This window comes from Sylvia atricapilla, chromosome 2 (genome assembly GCF_009819655.1).
Source record: "Sylvia atricapilla isolate bSylAtr1 chromosome 2, bSylAtr1.pri, whole genome shotgun sequence".
Taxonomy (NCBI): Eukaryota; Metazoa; Chordata; class Aves; order Passeriformes; family Sylviidae; genus Sylvia; species Sylvia atricapilla.
In genome coordinates this window covers 104,312,305-104,334,537 of record NC_089141.1, presented here as the reverse complement: position 1 = coordinate 104,334,537, position 22,233 = coordinate 104,312,305, and the positions used below count along the sequence as shown (strand labels likewise).

The window sequence follows — 22,233 nt, the reverse complement described above, 5'->3', positions numbered from 1 at the left end:
TCCTCCCACACTGTCAGTTCTGGATTGCTCCCACAAACATCCCCCAGACCGCAGCTTCTCCACTCTCTTCTCATTAAGAACACTGAAATATTATAAGCTATGATTTTCTTGTTGTGACAATCATGATGAGCAAACCCTACAACATCCATTATATTGGCCGATATCATTCAGCTGCCATAAAAACACCTAAAGCTAATTAATTACATAAATAGACTGTAAGGCCTGTTTGCCAGGACACCAGTTACAATTCTGCCAGGGTAAATCAAAGCCAGGACTCTACGACAGTGTGCTGCAACCAGTAACTCTGCTCCAGCTTTTCTGCTTCTGCCAGCAGGGACTAGCAGAGAGCTTGGCCTGAATATGTTGCAGAGCTGCACCACTCCTCTCTCCTTTCTAAAACCAGAAAGGACTTTCTGTTATTTAAAATATAAGTATGAGCAAGGTGCTTATTTAATTTGTCTCAAAGATGTCTGGATGTAAACACAGTGGTGGGCTTTTATTCTTCCCTGTCAGCCATGGTACATGCATTATTTGCAACTCCTCAAAGATAGAATCATACATAAAAATAAAACTAATTTATTTATTCATTAAAGTGAATAAATTGTTTTTAATACTTCCAGGTCTGATTTAAATATTAATTTTGTATAAATAAAGTTTATTCTGAAAACAATTATATTTCTGGTAATCACGTCATTTTTTTCTGCCTGAGTTCTTACTGAAATCATGTTGAAATTAATAAAGTTTTATTTATTGTTACACGCTAAAACCAAATGAAAGAAGATTTCTTAATCTTGAATATATCATTTTAAAGCAAATACAGTTTTTGGAACATTAAAATACAAGGGACTCTGAAATCCACAGGAAAATAATGTTTTGCTCTTACTTTTTTTTTGAAAATAACACTTTCTATAATACAAAGTGACAAACCATCTACAATACTGTCTTTTTCATTCCCCTTTGGTTTGGAAGTCATCACTGTACATATCAGCAGGACTCTGCACTTTAGTGTCTATTGCCTCACTTGTCTTACTTGCCTGACATTTGCAAATGTTATTTGCAGGATTTTGAAAGTTGAGAAAGAAAAAAAAAATAAGTGCTTAAAAAATTAAATCCACAACCACATTAATACTTTTTCAGGATGTGTTAAAAATAAGGTTGCTTTTATATTTATAAAAGGGATACAACCAACTAATTTTTAAAATAAGAAATAAGGGAAAAAAACCTCAAAAAACCCAAGGAAGCAAAAACCAAACTGGCTATAGTTTCTACACACTCTAGTGACTACTGTGAAGCAACCGATACAGATTGGGTATTTTCTCTTGTTTGACAGGTATCTACTAAAGTTACATGTTAGATGATCAGACTGTAGTGTTACCCCAAATGGGGGTCTTTGTAAGGGCAGGGAAGGAGCAGTGCACATTACGGGAGTAGAAATGAAACTGGAGCTCTCAGTGAGCAGTGGGGTCCTTCTAAGAACAAAAACTCTCCAAAAGAGGTGAGCTGCAGCAGGCATGGCTAGGCAGGCCAACAAAATGGATGGTGCTTCTGATATCAACATAGCTTTGTCCAAGCATTCCCAAGAGAGGTTATAAACAAACAAACAAAAAGTCTAAAACTATACTAATGAAGCAAAAAAGTTTCCTATCTATACAGCAGTCTCTTCATTTAAAAAAAAAAGTAAATATACAAATTCCAATGACATATAAAACAAAGTCAAAAATGTGAATGGGAAGAGACATAGGTAAAACAGGAAGACTGATGCTACAAAGAAATTGCAAAAAACATATGTACAAGACCCTGTTTTTCCTCGTTTGTGATCGATTGTAATGCATGTTTAACAGCAGCAGTCGAGGATGTAGTTCCAGGCACCAGACTGCAGACTCTGCTCCTACTCAAGGGGGTCGACAGCCCCTTGCACATCGGTCACCAGATGACACTCGATATACTGGTCTCCCGTGGCAAGAGGGGCAGTATGGCACTGTTTGTGTGAGCCTCCTCAGGGTTCTGCTCCCTGTTAGTTTTTGTCTGTGGCCGTTGCCCGTTTATGAGTGTCATGGGGATGTTGCAGTAGGTGTGCTGGTTGCCTATTGAGGTAAGAGGCAGGGTGCCGGCGGGAGGTACGTCGTACTCGTAGCTCCGGTAATAGTGTTTCTGGCGCATCTGGGAATGGTATGTGTTATGGAAGGTGGAGCGCAGGTCTGGGTGGGCAGTGGCCAGAGCAGTGGAGGTGGCAGCGGCCATGGAAATTGCGGAGACTGTCTGCAGTTCCCCAAAGGGCCCCTGCTCACTGACATCTAAAACCTGCTCGTTTGTCATGGGTTCAATCCTTTTAAAAGGCATTTCGTACTGTAAACGTTTCCAGAACTTGGAATTCAACTTGTTGCATTTTGGTCCGTGCCATTTAATGACAGTGAGGAGCTTGATGGTGTGTTTTAGGGCCTCAACCTCCTGGTAGTTCATAACTCCCCGTAGTTCACTGCATTCAATCAGTATCACTTTGATTTCTCCCGTGACTAACATATTTCGAAGCCTTGTTTCCAGTTCAAAGATGCTCCAACCTCTTCTTACCACGTAACTTGGAGTCATGACGATGATCAGTCGCTTGCTTTGGTCTACACATCTTGCCACATCTTCAATGTAGGCTACAAAACAAGACAATTGCTCAAAAAAAACAATCTAAGAAAACGGTCCGCTCTCATACACTGGTGAGAAACAACAGAGCAAATCCCTGCTCCAAAATATCTCACTGAAATGTGCAAAAACATAAATTGCAAATGTGCCAGACTGGCCCGGCAGAATATGATCTTGAGCAACCTGCTCTATGTGGACATCCTTGAGCAGGGAGGTTGGAAAAGATGACCTCCAAAGGCCTCTTCCAACCTCAACAATTCTGTGATCCTGCAAAACACGTATTCCCACATGTGCTATGGATTGTGAGCGTTCATGAGCTGTGGCTTTGTATCATCTCTATCGCTATTGGAAAAAATGTGTCCATCATGATTTTTACCATTAAAAAGACAAAATCACCCAGTTAGACAACAGAGCAGCAGCCATGGGCTTCAGGACATCAGTCTCAAACCAACATGATACTCTAAGTTTTTTAGTAGGCTTAGATTCTGTTTTTCTTTCATGCCGCTGCCGCACACATACATAAAAAAGTGTTGTCTCTTGTAAATTAGTGTTTAGTTTTTTGTAGATTTAAAAAATATCCATGAGATTGTTAGATGTTCTATGTTGTGTTTTGCCTTTACCAAGCATCTTTTTTTTTATCTTTCATGAAAGGTATTGAACTTAGTCACTGTCTATATGGTTACATTGAAGTAATGAAGAATATTACAACAACTAACAAAACGTTACTCTACTTATGTTGGAATATGAGAGAGAAAAATGAAAAAGGTCTATTTGTACCAGCTGGAATCAATTTCAGTATTCAGTCTCTGAGAATGATCAAGTACATCCACTACACATCTGTCTACAGTGGACACTGGCAGAATTCACTACTTTTGTCTGGTCTAGAAGTTATTACTCATCCATTGCCTTAGTCCAAAACCAACTTTTTCTTTCCTGTGTGAATTTCTGTAATACTTTGAATCATGGATATCTTTCCAAACAAAATATAAGGAACTGAAAAGAAAGAACTTGGTATTCACTCCTAGAGATGAAGGCTCTGAAATAATCTGAAAAATTTTAGTATCTTTCATTTCCTTTACTTATGTATACCTTGCCTGCACTGTTTTACCTTCAATGAAACAATACAATTACTAAAAAATAATCCTCTTATCTGGGAAATGTACATTAATGTTTGGTGACTTATCTTTACCATTCTCTAAGACATGTGAGAAAAGATGACATTCTAAAGGAGTAGGTAAAGAAATAAGACGAAAACAATCACTGAAATCAGTCATTTTCTGCCTCAAAATTACATGAGAATAAAGATATGACTTACTTCCTGTGGGAATCAAATCTCTGTCTGGTATAAACAACTTGTATCCATAATGCTTTTCCAGCATATCTGGTAGAATCTCAAGAGCAAATCTTTCTTCCTCTCCAGTTTCTTGATTCCACTGGTCAGGATCCACTTTGGTATAAGATAGATATGCATCATAGTCTTTGTTGTCTAAGGAAACAGAAAAATTAAGTTAGTTTATTCCTTATTCTAGCAGTTTTTCCACATACTTCTCCAGGTATTATTTCTGGGAGATTTTTTCAGGAATAGTAAGTGGTTTAGTAAGCTTTCATTTTTAGTAAGCTTTTATTATTTAATAGTAAGCTTTCACCCAGTCTCCAGATATGCATCCATTCAGCTTTCCTGTTTCACCTCGTAGAGATATTCCTTAGTTACACAGATGCAAGGAAGGAGGGCTCCATATTCATAGACAGAAGTCAGTTTATGTAAGAATCTGGATGAAGGAACTCAACTGCAGGTTGACAGACCACGAGCACAAAAGTCCAAAGTCACTGAGAAGAATTTGCATTCTTCTCTAGCATAAAAGGAGAAAGAAGAGGATGGAAATAACTAAGCTAATATGTAAATGTCTCTGCTGCATAGTAGAAGCATTTCAGTCTAACCAGAATTTTACTATAAATGTAGGACCTGGGGCTGAGATGCTCTAAGTGTACATATGGCCTTCCTTGTAAAACTCTTTAGCTCTCCAGACCTTAAAGTATGGCCAAGCTTAAATCTTTCCAGCATCAGCTCCTGATAATGTTGTTTAAGTTTCTTGAATTTGATGCGCTTAAATTTGCAAATTTAATGTTGCATTAATGCACATTTCATTACTTAACAGTGTGTTACTTCACTTCAATGTGAGAAATAACTGTGCCTGTGTTTTAAATGTGCTTGGTGTGCCTACTTGAAAGACTGAATCAAAAGAGCCACCATTAATTTTCATTAGGAGGTCAATAATGCCAAGTGCTCTGGAACTAATTCAGTGGAATAAGAGGTCACGTTTTGACTTTTGTTGTGAAGAAAGCAGAGGAAAATCAATGACAAGAGTAATGAAATGTTAACATCCTTCTAACTCTCTTGACAACATTATGAACAGACTACCCAGAATATCAATTGCTTGTAAAAGAGATCTGATTGAATACTCTAAATACTGTGTGTCATAAGTAATGTTACATTCAGTCAGTGCTGACTTCATTTATTTATTGAGCCACTCCTTTCTTCATTTTACACCTTTTTGTAGTCTGGTAGCATTATTTTGAAAAGCCTGCCAGCTGTGGATGCAAAGAGTATAAATGAACTTAATGAAGCGGTGCTAATCTTGAGCAGTCCTTTCTCCCTTCTGAGGAACCATGTGCACTATGCTCATTAACATTTGCAGATGACAGAACAAATGTGGTTGTATTGTTACTACTTTTAAACTTTCTAAAACCATGAAATGGCCATGTGCTCATTCTGTGCCCTGCACATCTTTTGTGGGATATTATCTATTGGATTGTTATAGCCACAGAAAAAAAACCAAACAAACAAAACAAGAAAAAACAACTAAAACAGTAAAAAAAAGAGGAAACTTAGAAAAAGAGACCTACTGTCTTTTATTGTTCACACTTCCCATGACTTTTGGGATTGTTTATGTAAACATGTCTTTTAATAACAGACAAGAATCTCCTGCCTTTAACAACGCCATAAAATAAGACTGATTGGATCAAGTATAATGTAGAGGGACTTACACAGCAGGCTTTTGTTTTTGCAATAGGACAGTGTTAACCCAGGAAAAGAATTAGCACACTGTGAGGTCAAAAATATATGAGGAAATTATCAGAACTGACAAAGTGCTGGTGCTGCACTGACATATTCTATTGTCACCTCATTAATGGTCATGACCATGGTACATGCTTGGGACCAGTGCTGCTCTGTTCAAAGTCTTTGAGTAAAGATGAGAATGTATAACTTCAAGGGATAAATAAGGAATAATGCACAATTCAAACTGTTTTAAAGGCTGAGTATTGTCGGTTAAGATGGTTTGCACATTCTTACTTGGAGGGGAAATTATTTGTGCTATGACATTGTTTAATTGCATATGCAAATATTGCACTTATGCATTTACAATTACTTACAATTACTTAATTTACAAGTACATTACTTACTTTACTTACTCAAAGTACACATTTTTGATATCATGGAGGCTCCAGCACCTCCACTGACTACAGCTGCATCATCCTGCATTGCAGGAAAAATATCTTTCCCTCCTCACTTTATTAGTATTTGTAGGGCAAAGAATGTTTGGGGTCTAGGGTTTATCTGCAGAGACGTGTTTGGGCATCAGACATGGGGAAGCTCTGGATTAGTTCATCACAATGAGGTCAAATGCAGCTTGTGCTCAAGGTGTGATGCATTCTGTCCACAAATTTTCAGTCAGCATCAAACCACTGGTGCTGCAAGACTCCAGGCAAAACAGGATGTGTTACAAACTGTCTTATCATTTCAACCATTCTATGGGGTTGAAAGTGAGAAGTTTGTGAGCAATGGTCATGGAGCTACACTCAGCCACAAGTTTAGATAGACCTTAGGGGTAAACACTGAGGGTCAAATCTCATCTTCATTAATAATACATGGAAAGAGTACTTCATTTAGAGACCCAGTATTCTAGTCAAAGCACCTGTTGCATCACTGAAATATGCATTCTTTAATACTGCTCATTCCTTTTGGTACTCATTTAAATGCAGAGTACACTATCATACTCCCTGTAACTTTCTACAATGTTAATCCAACAGAAGTGATATAAATTTTTAGGATATGAAGCTGTAAATGCTTCTTGTTATTCCAAGGATGTGCTCAGCAACAGTCACTTAAAGGCTCAAAGTAAGCAAAAAATGAAACCCAGACTCTATATGCATCTACTTTTTCACATGCAAATGGGATCTTTGGGTAAGTAAATTGCTATCAGACATCTAAGAACTCATCTGTATGCATGCTCTCCTAACAGCTACACATGAAGAAATTATAAGCTGGTGCCTACAGAAAGAAAGATAAAACTACAGGGACCAGCAAACAGATTTAACATCAAATTTGCATTATAGATGTATGTGTTTTCTAATGATTTCCATGTTGCACTGCAAGAAGTCAGCAGTTTGGGCCTTTAAGGGTTTATTAGACTTAAACATTGAAGATATTTCTGCTAATGGGGAACAGAAAAGTTATATACATGGGTGAAAAATTTAAGAAACGGAGAAAAGCTTTCTAGACACTCTAATCAGCTATGCTCCAGCCAGTGACAAATTCTGACTGTTAGCTGGCATTACACATTCTAGCACAAAACAGATTAAGAGGTCAACAAGGAGAAATTTCACAATCTTACATTTCATAGTGAGCCTTATTTCAGTGAAGCCCTAAGACCTAGATGGTGGAGTCAGTTCATGTGTCTGCATCCTGAAATCCTCAGAGTGGTTTGCAGTGCCTTCAGAAACATTCAGGAGGCAGCTGACCATGCACAGGGTGCTCCAGAGCTCAGTGTAGCCAGCAGGGCTGGGCAGATTTTCCATTTCCAGATCAACAGGGAACAGGACAGCTGATTCCTTCAGCAGAGTACATGCTCTCCTCTTAAATACTCAGGTACTCATACAGGACTTGAGACCAATGCACTGATTTAACTCAATATTGCAGGATTTCAAGGGGAGCTTTGGAAATAGGAGATTGGATCCCTCCTAGTGCCACAGAGAGCTGGAGTCAAACTGATACAGGAAGATTTTGTCTTAAAAAAACATGCTATCTTCTGGAAGGGTTACAAACAACCCTTCAAAATTTCTCAGAGATTGCAGTTGCTTCAAAATGATGGCATTTCTTAATCTGTATTTGCTTCACTATGTGGGGGGGCACATTTAATGTATACATTGGGATACTGGTTATCCTTAATATAATGAAAAAATGTCATTTAATGCTGAGTTGAATATAATGCTCAAATCCTAGGTAAAGTATTTCAAAATACTTATGTTTTTCCTCACACTATTTACTGCTGCTGATATAACATTTTCTATTATTTTTAAATGTCAAGCCCTTTTAATGTTAATAAAAATTAAGAACTACTCATACAATTTTTTCCATGGCATAATGTTCTTTAAGTGTAGGATTCCTCATGATAGTTCATATTCTTGTGCAAGTGAGTGATGTTGAATTGTATGGTTAGTCTCTTTTAATTCTACTTTACATCTGAAGTTTTTAACCCATAACAATCTCTTAGTTTGGAAACTAAAAATGATCTTGGTAATATTTTATTTTTAAGATAAATATATATCATATATTACACATGTGTTTTAGATGCTATGAATTAGGAAGAGAAGAAAAATTTTCTTTTGAATTAGCATATTTTGTACACAGAAACTAGAAAATCCCATATTCAGTGGAGACATAAATTGAGGTTTTATTGTTTGAATTGCATTTCAGATGTAAATAAATAACATAAACAAGAAGAGTTAAAAGGAACAGTTTTCCAGCAATAAAATTGTAATTAAATACGAGAAAAATCTCTTTTTGTAACCAGTAATGTTTAGAAAGAAGAGAGCCACATTTTTCTAAGGTGATTTTAATAGAATTTGAAATTGATATTCATAGAGCAGGATTTCTTATCGTCACAATTTGCCAATAGCCAATAAGAATATATAAGCGAGTGGCAAGACTGCTATTGCAAACTTATTTTGTGCGTCCCCAGGGAAGATTCAGTAATTGCAAAGCCACTAACTTCAGCAATAATTTCAGTCTGGCTATACCTGCATAGCATAATCATTAACACAAGTGCTTTGGTGGTGCTTAAACCAGTGGTAGAAGTCATATTTGAAAGTTAATAACTAAGTCAGACAGAAACCTGAAGAATCTCAAAACATTGCCATTCCCTGCTGCTTAAGAGTTTCACTGGGATGAAACCCAGGAAGGCACTAAAAATATTTCTTACCTGCTCTTGCCCTGGACAGTTAATAAGATATTATCAGGGCATTCCCATAGGTTCATCCATGAACCCAGCTAGTCTTTTGCAGCTAAATAATAGCAAGGACAAGATCATGATTACATAAAGATTGCCAAGTGCAACAGGAACTACAAGAAGAACCAGTTTCATCCATCTCCTAATTCGGGCATTGATTTGCTTTCCCTCATCAAGAAGCAGAAATTCATATCTCATGAAAGGGCAAACAGCCTGGACAAGGAACAGTAGAGATGTCATCTACCAAATCCAAACAAGATTTCCAGAACTGAGAGAGCTCAGCAGTGGCACATTTAAATCTTATTAGGAGCACTTTGCTTTCTTTCAACAATGTGGTGGGAAGCAAACAAACAAACAAACAAAGCAGCCACTTTCCCTCTTTTAGAACTGAAACTTGGGCCCAAGTTGCCTTCCCTATAATGGAGCTGGACAGAGGCTGTGGCTTCCTTCAATTCACCCAGGTTTCCATTGCAAAGAAAGCTGAGAAGAAGACTGAGGACACCACAATGAGCTCCTGCCCAATATTTTAGAAGCAGCTGATGGAACCTAAAGCCACCAAGGGCCATTGTGAAGGTCATCATTTCAGCTCTTAAACAAAGGTCTCAATTTTTAGCTATCAGTTGCCTACACACTTCCTTTTCTTTTTCTTGAGTCCAAAGCTTGACTTCTTATCAGCATAGAAGTGAGAAAGGACATTCATGCAAATTTCATTAGAAAAAAGTCTACAACAATTTTGGTCAGATTTTGTCTTCAATTACTGCTAGTTTTCTGCCATTTAAAATGTTAAAAATCTACCCAGGAAATGGTAGCAGCAGACACCTGCAAACTGTTTCTACTATAAGCTGTACCATATGGTCTTGCCTCTGAAACTAGAATCTAAAACACAAACACATGTAGAAGTTTTTGACTACTTTTGCCTATCTGACACTGTCCAATGGTTTTTAGCCTGTCATCCACAGACTTCTTGATTTATCCACAATGTTAACTAAAACTGGCACACAGTCATCCACATATGTACCGGAACCTCTCAGATCTTGAAATGGCAAAAAAAAACCCAAAAAATCAAAAAAACAAAAGAGTCAAAAATAGTTGTTTTGGTCTCTTTGAACCTCCTGTCCACTCTGAGGCAGGATCATAACTGGCACCACTGAGAGAAGTGACTCCTTCTCCACCCTCACTGTGGCTGATGTGGTTATCATGCCTGGAGCCTGATCCTTGCACAATTCGATGAGCAGGAACAATACAAAGGAGAAATTTGTCCCAGGTAATAATGGCAAAATTTCCACTGAATTTAGGGTGCCTGGAAGTCAGCTCATATCTAGATAAGGAGCAGATTTCTATATAGTAGTAAATCTCTTATACAAATAGCTTTTAAGGTCACAGAGTGCAAGCTAGGAAGAAGTCAGGGCATATGTTGATCACAGGTACTTGTGAATGGTTATTTGCATTTTCACTCTGTCAGTTAAAGTACAGCATTTCTTTTTATAAAGTCATTTAAAAACTGATAACACCTGCAAGAGAAGGTCCTTGGAAAATAAAAATACATGAAAAGCAACTGTTAAAAAGCTCCACAGAGAATGAACATGATATTAAATCTCTTTTGTTGGAGTTCAGTGTACAACAAAATAGAAGAAATCATCACTTCTAAAAGTGGTTTTCACTAATATCATTTTAGTCCCTAAAGTGTGCTTTATGAACAAGGCTTTTTAAAATAAGCTTTTATGTTTAAAGCTGCAAAACTAAAAAGGTTACCTGACATTTGACAAAGATTAGCCTTCAGAAGTTCCCAGTGAAGCATCTATTTCTAAAAATGTTGTTGTTTTATGAACAGTACAGGACATTTCTTTGTTTGCATAGAACTTCAAGCTATCATCTTTACTGTGTACATGGAGAGATCTTGAACTGGATTTTTCCTCTTAAACATATTTGGGAGTTTCTGGCCACCAAACCAGTAGTGGTTAGTTATGGCTCAGAGATGCAAGGTCACGCCAAACACCTGCGGGTAAAGAAGCTACTGCTTTGCCAAGGGTCAGAATGTTTCTCTTGCCCCTGTGCTGCAGTGACCAGGGGAGCTGTCAGACACTCACAGCAAGGTCCCCTGACTGGACAGGGGCACCCTGTGCTCCTCTGCACTGCAGGACACATTGGGGTGTCCATCACACGATCCCCTGGTGCAGAGCCAGCTCCCATACTGTTGGAAAGCACGGGCGTAGAGTGAGAGGAGAAGCAGCAATATTACTGTTTTCTAAATTATTAGGAAAGGCAGGGAATCAATCATGAAAACATAAAAGAAGCTTCAATTCCCATTCCCAGGACTGAGCTGCAGTGTCTGCAGGAGAGAGAAAAAACAGGAGAGTCTTGTCCTTAGGCTGAGAAAAAAACATTGAGAAATTCAACACTGTAAGTTAGAGAAATGAGGAATCGACAGCTGTGAGCACTGGTTTAATCTGCAGTATCCTTATAGAAAGTAATAAATTGAGTTGCATTAGCTGTAAGGGTTAAATAGTTTGTTTTCAAATACTTCTCACAATTTACCTATGCCTCCCACAAAAATACGTATGTTAGTTAGCCTGAGAAAAACTGAAGTATCTAAGGCTTGGAAAGGAAAAAAGAATTGTGATGAGATTTGACATCCTGAAGGGCTTGTTCTCTGATCAGGGAAGAAATGAAGCATTGAATTTTAAAAGAGATTTTCAACTGAAAATTTTAATTGGACCTCACCTTTAAAGTGTTTCAAATCCTCTCTGGGTACAATACAGTGCACATAAAAAAAAAAGACTGTGATATTTTGATGTTTGCTTATCTTCATGCTGTCCTGAAGTATGACAGAACATGGTGTAAATTATGAATAGAACGTGGGCGCTCTGCTGCTGCACTGCAGGAGATGTGGTTAGAATAGGATTTTAGAGTTCAGCATTTTGTGTCTGTCAAAAACTAAGCCAAAGGAAGGGATCTCAGTGTATGTCTGCAGTTTATTTCTGCACAAGCCATGTCTTGGGCTTCTGTTGAAAATTTTCTCTCCATCTTTCTCCTTTTGCCCGAGTGTAAGTGAGAGAGAGTGAAATGTGCAGCTGCAGTCACTTCATTAGCACAATGGGTTTTATCCATGTTGCCAGCTTATTGAACAGGGTAGAAGCTACATGTTTTCATTAGGAATTTGCAAGTAGTATTTTTTTTTTATATTGCTCTGGTTAAGCGCCCAAGCTATCAGCGTTTGCACTGATCTTCTAAGGAGAATCCATGCTTGACCTTCTTTAACAATGACTTTTGCTCAGAAGGATAAACTAAATGGATATTGGTTTTGCTCCGTTTGAATCACAGAACACTGTCCTTTAGAGGTAACTTTTTTTGACGTTTAAAATCCCTGATTCAAGTATTGCTGTTCCCAAGTGACCAATGTCTGGGATGGGACAAGAGAGAGAGGCAAGAGTGGAACACCTGTCAGAGTAAGCCTGCAAATAAATTGGAATTATTTGAGAAAATGAGAAATGACAAGTATAAAAGCAAGAGATACTGATATTAAGAGAGAAAAATCAAATTACATCTATCTAAACAATTATTATTTTAAGTGCCTATTTCTGCATAGACTTATATGAATATTATTAAATTCACATAATTTATGGAAGCAAGCATGCAACTTCTTTGTGGATAGGAGAGGATCTCAGCTTCTGAATAAAAAGAAGGTGTCTGTCAAACTCCTCCATGAGTCACAGTCCCTCTGGACCTCAGTTTCTTCCTCGTTAAAATAAATAGAATAACCTTTTCTCCTCACTGAGCTGCTACATTAATGCATCTTTTTGTAAATCCCATAGAAGGTTACAAAATGTTCTGATGTTGTTGGGCTTGTTGTTCGGAGCGTTTTCTATTTTGAAGCCTTGTGCATTTTTAGATGGGAGGCAGAAATGGGTCATTCCCTAGTGATTTTATTATGGAAGTCTTATGTAAGGACCTGTAATTCTGCAACTGCTCTTTTCCTTATCAGTGACAGATTTAGCCATCACTTGTTTATCAGTGCATATTTATTTTAATATATCACAGTGTCTTCTGCCTACAGGCTATTACCTTGACCTGCAAAACCCCCCTTTGATTAGTATTTCTGTGGAAAATAAAGGTCCTGTCATCAAAGACACAGTGGTAGCCCAAAACATCAGGAGCTCTGACCTAAGAAACCAAATCTAATTAATCAGAGACTGCAGCTCGACCCAGTTTGCTGTTCAACAACAATTTTGATTAGTAAGGCAAGAGGCAAAGAAAACCTTTTCCTTCAGTCCATAAAAATATAAAGATGAAAATGCATGTATATGTTTGACAGAGCTGGTGCATATATTGTGGATTACTTTTGTTTAGGCTGGATGTTCTTGAATCACAGAACAACTTTAATGACCATTTGAAGCCTTCTCAGTGATTAAGTAAATGAACTCAACCAAATTAACTACTGGGTACATTCCCAAACACTCGGTACAGTTTATTGAAACTGATCAGTTTAAACTAGCAGTAAATTGAGATTCACTTCAACCTCTACCTATTTGTTGACTATAATTAGGGAGAACACCCTGCTGCTCACAGAGAGGAAAAGCTGGCTTTCAGTACTGACAGAAAGTGAAAATCTTTAATGCACAGATGTTGGCATTTTACATTCAGTGTTGGGAATAAAAAAATCTAAAAGACACTGATGTCTTCTGGAGCTCCAGAGAGCAACACATACATCAGCTCAGCAGTGACTGTATGAGGAATGTATATTCAAGTCAGCACCTAAAATTGCAGTAAACACATCTTGAACTGAAATGCAATTTGGGCCTAGGTGGAGAGAAATAAAAGACAGATATTCTTAGAAAGTAGGAAATGTGCTAAGAAGCTGCCTTACCTCCATCTAGTTCTTCAGCTCCAAAATGATTTCTGTAGAAGAGCATAATCTCTATCTTGTAACACTTGTAGATAGTCACTAAACAAACAAGCAGCAGCAGAATAGCACCAAGCCCACCAGCAAGCTCAACTGTGTACATCAGCTCTGCAAAGAATTACAAAACGCAGTAACAACCACATTCCAAACCACAGAAAGGTTAGCAGCAGACCTTGTACTTCTGTTAAACATTGAAGTATAATAATGAATGATGGGTTATTTATGTATTTATTTCATTATAAAGCACTTTAATGGGTACCTAATTGATGGGTGTTTTATTCTTCAATAACATGTTTTTTCCCTCTGATACACCATATTAATTGCTCATTTAAAAATAATTTTTGCTGAGGATGTGTGTGTGTGTTTGTGTATGAGTATGTGCATATATATGATATATTTTATAACTCTCTTCCTTTTTTCTTTCTGTAGATAGATCACAGTTTTCTTTACCTAGATAAATGTTGCCATTTGGCTGAGAGTGAAAGCAAAGGTGAATGTTTCCTTTTTGAGGACTAATGCAAAACCAGCTTTTCCCTTATTCCATATACAAATAGGACATGGGCAAACTAGACAAGACAAGGATTTTATTTTTTTTTTTCCAAAACAAAAATAGAAATAATAATAATAATTAAAAAACTTTAAAAAGCCCTTGAGAGATGTGAAGGCACATTATCCAAGGAACTCTACAACCTCACATCTCAGCTATATTTATGTTAATATTTTTTAACAGTTTCACTGAGGTCTGCAGTTTATTCTCTCTTTTCCCTCAGTGGGCTTAGCTAATGCGTTGACACATCAAAGAGTCCTGCTTTGTCTGCTGTGACATTCCCATTGGAATGTCCCCTTGGTGTCTTCGCTGCCATCTGCTCACAGGATGGATTGGGATCATCACCATGGAGCCCTGTTCCTGAGGACAGAGAATGGTCAGCTGTGGCCACAAGGGTCCAGCACCAGCAGTGGAGCCACTTTTAATGCCAAAGGTAACATGCCACTGTGGACTTTTGCCTCACCCAGTATGAAGGGAGTTCACAGACTTTTGTTATTTTTGATTTGCTCATGACTGAAAACTGGTAGAGTCAAAGCAGGAGGGTAGGGGGAGAGTCATTAATAGTTTTGTAATTTGAAATCACTAGATGGCAAGTCTGAAGACCTTCCATGCTTTTCCAAATCACTCAGTTTTGAGGAATGAAAAAATACCAGACCTCACAAATCTAAGATACAGCTTTTGCTTCATAAAACATCCGTGCTAGAACAAGTATTATTTTCACAGTGTCCTCTTCTGTAGTGGGCAACTTCTGAGTGAAGTAGGGTGGACCTTTTTGGGTATGTGTGTGGTTGTTGAGATTTGATAATCTAGGAGAATACAATTCAATTAGAGAAATAAAAGTTTAGAGGAAAAATTGACTATTGCATTTATTTGACAGCTTCTACTGAAAATCACACCTTTATTATTATTATGAGGCAACTGTAAGAAGATTTCATTGCTCTCTTGAAGACACTAAAAGTGTAATAAAATAAAATAAAAAGGAATTTATATTCCATGTCATTTTTTCCAAAACTGTGCTGGAAGCTCCTTTGTGTTAGATATTTTTAAGACTGACATGGTTATTTCAAACTCCCAATACTTTTCTGGTCCGGAGAGGGAAATGTTATTAAAAACATCCGACAAAATACGGTTTGCATAGACAAGTAATGCAGTATTTTAGAATATAAATGGAAATGGAAATTACTCTGCACTGGCTTACTATACCCTGTTTATCATTTTGTAATACAGGTGATGCAGCTGTTCAGTGGTAACTAGAAGAAAGACTTTAATATTTCGGGTTGCTAGGCACAAAGAACTCTATTTATGTGCCTGCTGTTATGACTCACTAAAAGCAAAGAAAAACTTTACAACTGGAAAACAGAAGTTTTCCTAAACTAATGATTTTTATATTAAATGGAAAGAAATAACTGCAGATATTCATCTGTTTTCTGTCATTGTGCATGAAATCAGACTAACGCACTGCATCACTTTTGCCATCAGAGTTCCCCCTTAGTTATATGTTTCCCCATAAAGTAAGATTATGCCTTTATGTTTGCTTCAGTAAAATCTGTCTGAAAGCACATGAAACTGTCCTTAATTAGGACATCAAAGCAAATAACAAAATTCTCTAGTCAGCCTGAAACATATTAGCAATTACCTTTTCATGTGTTGCTGTATGATCAGATACAGATAAAGTGGCTCTTTCTTAAACAGATTTCTTTGCAAAAGAAGTTTCATGCTCTACTGATGTAACAGAACCAGCTTGTACCTTCCTCTGTGCTGGGCAGCATCTATCAGCACATGGTCACTCTGTATTTTGGGTGCAGTTTGTCAGGGTTCAGAGGCAGAGGGGGGCAGTGATTAGCCCAGCAGATTGCTGCATCCTTTCAGCCAGCCCACGAGGTGCCTGAGCTGGCCCCAGAGTGCTGGAAATGGGACAGGCACATCCCTGCAGCACGGTGGAAGGCAGGGGATTGGCACAGGGTCACACCAGCCTGATTGTTTTCAGGCCTTGAGTTTGTGTTCCTCCAGGATGCTAAACTGTACCTTAAAAGGCCTCTGGCTGGCCCTGAGATACCCCAGGGATTTTAGGAACAGTGTCACTCTGTGTTGAGCTGGGCTGAAGGTGCAAGAAGCAGAAGGCTCAGTCCTGTCTCTGCTGTTGGGCCCTCAAGTGGCTTGAAGCCATTTCACATTTCTGTGCCTTGTTTTTCCCCATGTGGATTGGGAAGGGTGCTCTGGCTCCTCCCTAGGAGAGTTTACCCCTGGAAGTAAGCAGAGTAACTCCACGAGTGCCAAGGATGTTGGTGATGCGTGTATCAAGTTTCAACAATGATGTAGTGACTGTCAAAGACAAATTAAAGAGTAGCAGCAAGATTACAGCCCATGGTTACTTTCACAATAACATTTTTTTCTGCTGCTTTATTCTGCCTTTTACAGCGTGATTTGAGCACAGTTGCTGCAGCAGGCATTACACTCCCTTTGAAGTGTGATCTGTTTTTCCTGCTGAAATTCAAGTTTCCTGTAGTGGCAACACACTAAAAAGATTCAATTTCATCACAATTCCACATCAGAAGCAAGACATGAGAAGTGCAAACCCTTTAAAATCCATTTAGCCCCTGTGTTGCGATGCTCAAATTACAGACCTGGCCCTCCTTAAGGAGCTGAGACTGAATGTAGAAAATAGTAGAGGAAAATTACTCGGCTAACCCTTAGGGGGACAGGCATTCTGTTAAACACAACAAACGAGCAAGTGCCAGAGAGTTACATCCAGAAGCACAGTAATCATTTAGTTACAGGCAATTAACAATAGTCTTCCAGTAGCACAGGAGCAGTTCTACTCCAAGGAAAACACATTGATTGCTGCAGCAGTAGTAGATTGGTTTCTGAATAAATAGCTTCAATTTAAAACAAGATTTGTTACAAGCGTTTTGACCAATGGCTACAATTTTTTTCCTTATCAGGAGGCTTTGGCCAAGCAGCTCAGTGAAAGAGACAGCTAATTAAAACAAAGCATGTGTCCTTTCCCAATATCTAGCATATATGGCTTGTAATAAATGTCCTCATTTTATACCTTATCTTTCCTAATTACTGGATACATTTGTAGGTATTATCTTTGATCTTCACCTGGCTCTAATATTTGATAAACTTCCTTTTACTATGTCATACATGTAATTCACTTATCATAGTTGAAGTTGTAAGAAGAAAGTAAATAAAAGTGTTCTGTCAAAGATCCATATCTTTTGACTTACATGACATGCTTCAGGGGCTTTACATTTAATGATCTGTAAAAATTTAAAATAAATTTTATTCATTAATTAGCCCTCATATAGCTGAACTACTAAGAAAAATAATTATCTTTCATTTTTTTTTTTTTTGTGATTTATAACCCTACAAGGAAATGTGATTTATAGCTGTGTATTCAGTTTCTGAGCCTGTTTCAAAATCCAATTACAGTCTATCTAAGGTTTCAATTTTGCAATCACTTACGCAGATTGCTCAACTTCATGGACTATAAGTAATCCCTCTGAAGTCAACAGGACTATTCAAAGAGCTTCAGGTTAGCACAGAAATAAATCTCTGCAACTTTGTGGCCTAAACTGATTTCCATTCTCTGCTTGTCTTGGATGATTTAACTCACAAAGAGATGAGGTTTGGTTAGAGGCAGTTCTCAGTTTGTTTAGGTACACTTTCAGAGACTTCAATTATTAAAGGAACCACACAGACAATGAATATAATTTGGAAGGGGAGCAGGGAGTGCTGTGTTGTAACATGCAGGTTTTGTTATGAACGAGTGTGGAAGAAGGAAACTGGCTAAAACAGGAACACCTCCCTGAGTCTCATTTCAGAGATCAGTCATAAAGAGTAGGCAGAGCTTAAGTTAGCAATGAAGAAACCCATACTCACACTTTAAAAATGAAGAAGTATGCTTTTCTTTTTTCCCTGCTTAGTACAATATTTGGCATGGCATGGCTGTAAAACAAACTATCTTCCCAAAGTATAGTGTATGAAACCACAGCTTTATACACAATACACATATCCAATACACGTGTGTATAAAATCTGTTCTCTACTTTATAGGCTTTTGTTGTTGTTGTTGTTTGTTTCAAATTGCCAAAAAAGATTTGATTGTGCTAAAGGTACCTAGATGAATATGTGTGAATGTCCTATATGAATATCCTATATGGATACTGTTATGAATAATTACTGATTGATAGAGTGGGACAATAGTCCATCTGATAGCAGTAGAAGTGGATCTGGGCTACTCATTAGCTTGATTATGAAATTATTTCTTAACACAAGTATATGGTTTTTGCCAGCATGGACCATGCATGCCTGTGGATGTCTGCAGAATTGACTGAAGCCAGCTAAATTTAGTCATGATTTTCAAAATTATTTTCAGTGCAGTAGTTTCATTTTATTTATTAGAACTATTGGGACCTGGTTGCCTTTCTTTACTTTTTTTCCTAACAATAAATAATACATATTCCTGATTCCCTCATGAAAAATAACTAATCAGGTTTGGGATTATATATACATAAGCATATATATGTGCAAATGTAACACAGCGATCTTGTTAATCTATTCATTAGTATGACAGAAAACATATCTGAGCCTTGGTGCTATTGGATTTCCAGGGTTATTAGAAGAGAGAGAGCAAATTATTATAATAGAAATATATTCTTACTGATGGCATTTTTATTTCTGCTGAGAAGTGCAGGATACCTGTTCCCAGTAGGAGAGTAATTACACTATCTCCAAGAGTATGGTAGCTCAGGAGAGGATAAGGTTGGGAAAATATAGATGCTGCATATAGATGCACATAGATGTTACTGAATCTTGCTGCATTTAAATACTTAACAATGCATTTTAAAGGCAGTTTATTATACAGACTGAAGAAAAAAGGTGTCATGGTGTGGAACTGCATTAATCTCTGGTAATTTTCCCCAAATTAAGGAATTGCATACGACTTCATTAGCTCTCCTCATTAGTACAATTTGGTAATTGTACTACAGAAATCAGACAAGCCCATATTATTTCTTTGTTTAGATCTTCTGAAAAAAATGAATGTAAGATGCACTGAAGAGTGCAAAAAAATGTGGGGAAAAAATTGAGTACTGATTTCCAAGGATGCAAGTTCATAAAACATTTGCATTTTTTTTTTCTGAGATAGCATTAATGAATAATTTAGCTATGCAGGGATTATGGAAACAGTTTGTGACATTTTATTTTAAAATCTTTTCATCCTTGCCAATCAAGGTTAGGCTTGCAGTTAGACATTACATAAAGGGAAGAACTATGATAAAAGCGGTACAAAAGTTGTTTTAAGGAGTAATCTGTTAAACAAACCAACTTGCTTGACACATTGTCAGTACTAAGATTTGTCAGAGGAAAGTTAGATTTAGGCACATGCTGAGTAATCTTACAGATATTTTTACTGGAGTTATCCTAGTCCAATTCTCTAAAGGATGGGAAAAACCTGGCTGATTAAAAGGGTGGTCTTATGAAGAGTCTCTTTCAGGCAGAGGCCTTTAGAGTTCTATTCTTGACTGATTTTAGATGAGGTTGAATGTAAAAGGATAGACATTTTGGTTTGGTTTGGGACAAGAAGGGAGCTGATATTTGACCTTTGGCCCTGTGTCTTGAACCTCTTGGGAGAATGAACCTTTGTACTACTGAGCACAGTGACAACTTGAAGACTTCTTCAATGGCCATAGGTGAATGAAAAATCAATTTTCATCAAATCCAATCCAATTGCAATTCCAATTCTAAAACCTGATGAGGGTCTTGGAAAAGCTTTTCCTGCAGAGCAGAATAAAGACTAAATGCTGTATACAGTGGAAGATAGACTCGTGTAAGTTTGGAGCTGACCAAATGGGCTGGAGTTCTTCAGCACCACTGAGACTCAGATATTCACTGGACTGCACAAGTACTCAGGTTCAACTAGCAGAAGCTGAACTATAACTCATTGCTGTCATATGTCACATGATGAGTGTCCTTTCAGAAATTTCAGAAGCATTGTGAAGCTTTTTGGTAGAAGGAGATAGAACACCTGGGGTTTCCTTGCAGAGGTTAGAAAAGAACTGGTTTCTTTTCTCTTTTAAGTCTTAATTGTCACTCATCCCTACCACTATGTGAAATTGTGTCCAGCTGACTGAGAATGCATACAACACATTCAAGTCTGTAAGTAATGAACCAGATTTACACTATTATGTGAATGGCACTGCAATTTAAGGTGCTTATCAGCAATTCTATTATCATTAATAACCATATGACAATAATTTGGAATTACTTTCTATTCAGAATTTGCTATTACATTGTACGGGAAATATTAATATGATGTTTATGCATTAAGAAATGAGTTTAAAATAAGGTAATTTTCCTCAAGTTGCTTCCCATCTAGGAAATATTATCTTGCATATATTTCAAACATGTATTTTCATGGGCAATTTTAAACACACTCTTTATCTATTTTTTTCTTGACAGAAAAAAACCCCAACTTTTTTAACTACCCCTCATTAACTTACAGTCAACAAGATTCATATATGCCCACTGAAAACACCTCTGACAGAGCAAAACAAACTGAAATCATATGAGGCTAAGGGTAGGATATTAAATGATAATACTGTGTAGATGAGAATGGGAAGAAAGGGAAGTAGATACTTTGAAAAAATGCATGAAAGTATGCTACCTCAGTTCTGATGTCTGTCTCAGGAAAAATACAAGTATATTATTAAGCTTTTAAAATATCAATACCACTTAAAGATATACAGAGAGTTCTACTTGAAGATATACAGAGAGGACTTTCAAAAAATAATCACATAATTAGATAATAACCTGTATTTACTCTACAGACTATGACAAAAATAAGATTATGAAGACTTTGATCCTGCATGAAAGTCATGCTTGTCAATACATAACATTGCAGAAAAGCATTCTTTTTCCTTATGCATTGCATCTTTTATCTACTATATTGATAGGCTATAAGCTTGTTTTCTTTAATTAAAAGACTTACAAAAAAGATAGAATTGTAGCCTGTGATCCACCTGTTATATCATCTGTAATCTATGGTCTATCATTAATAAATTTCTGCTTATCTGCTGTCAGTACCACTCCCAGAATTAATTTCTAGAAGGTTCCCCTACCTGGCTGATGATTAACCTGAAACTGCTCTGGATGATCAATGGCACCTATCATCACTAAGTAACAAAATCAATCTTAGATTATAACAATTAGGTTTGGTTTTTTTCCCCACACAAAAGAGAAAATAACTTGATTATTGTATGAGTGACAGGAATTTGGTCAGAAGGTGCAGGAGAGGGATGAAAGTTAAATATTTTGGGTTCTGATTGCTTTCTTTTTCCTATTCTTTTTACAAATTTTGTTGGAATGAATGTAAAAAGGAAACAGCACTGGCATTGTCGTGCTTAAAATGCTCTACTGCTTTTAGCTTCCAGTTAAATGCTCCCTATGCACAGTATCTGAGGAAATTTAGGACTCTAAAAATGGTTAGCTGGCAGCAGAAAAACATAGATCATAGGTTTTCTCCACTGGTGTCAAAAAGTAAAAGAATTCAGGAGAAAATAAGAGCTGGGCTCCCTGAGACACACAGCACTGGTGTTTGCACTAGAGGGAGGTATGAGGGGGCCCAGCTTTCCCCAGGGCTGGATGCTGAAATTGGGCTCCCTTTCCCTGCACACGTGGTGCTGGAGTCCAGGGGCACTGTGTTCTGCTCCCCTCCTGAAATTGGTCCATGTCAGACAAGGACAAGCTCTGGCTTTCCATTCCAGTGCCACATCAGGGGAAGAGCAGAACCCTCCTCTCCCTGGGGGAATGTGCCAGGCTCTGGACTGGGCTGGGACCTCCCTCTGCTGGAGCCTGCTGGGGCTT

General features: G+C 37.6%; 1 protein-coding gene across 1 annotated transcript in view; it reads right to left on the bottom strand.

The window, feature by feature from the left end:
* Positions 1–1,080: 1,080 nt before the first annotated feature.
* The window catches only part of IL1RAPL1 (interleukin 1 receptor accessory protein like 1), a 306,788-nt gene continuing 285,635 nt past the window's right edge, over positions 1,081–22,233 (bottom strand). Inside the window, exons 7-9 of the mRNA XM_066314006.1 lie at positions 13,783–13,926; positions 3,947–4,117; positions 1,081–2,642 (exon numbers count right to left, since the gene is read on the bottom strand). Of these exons, the coding sequence (XP_066170103.1) occupies positions 1,924–2,642; positions 3,947–4,117; positions 13,783–13,926 (1,034 nt within the window). The 3' untranslated portion in view covers positions 1,081–1,923. The remainder of the gene's footprint in view (positions 2,643–3,946; positions 4,118–13,782; positions 13,927–22,233) is intronic.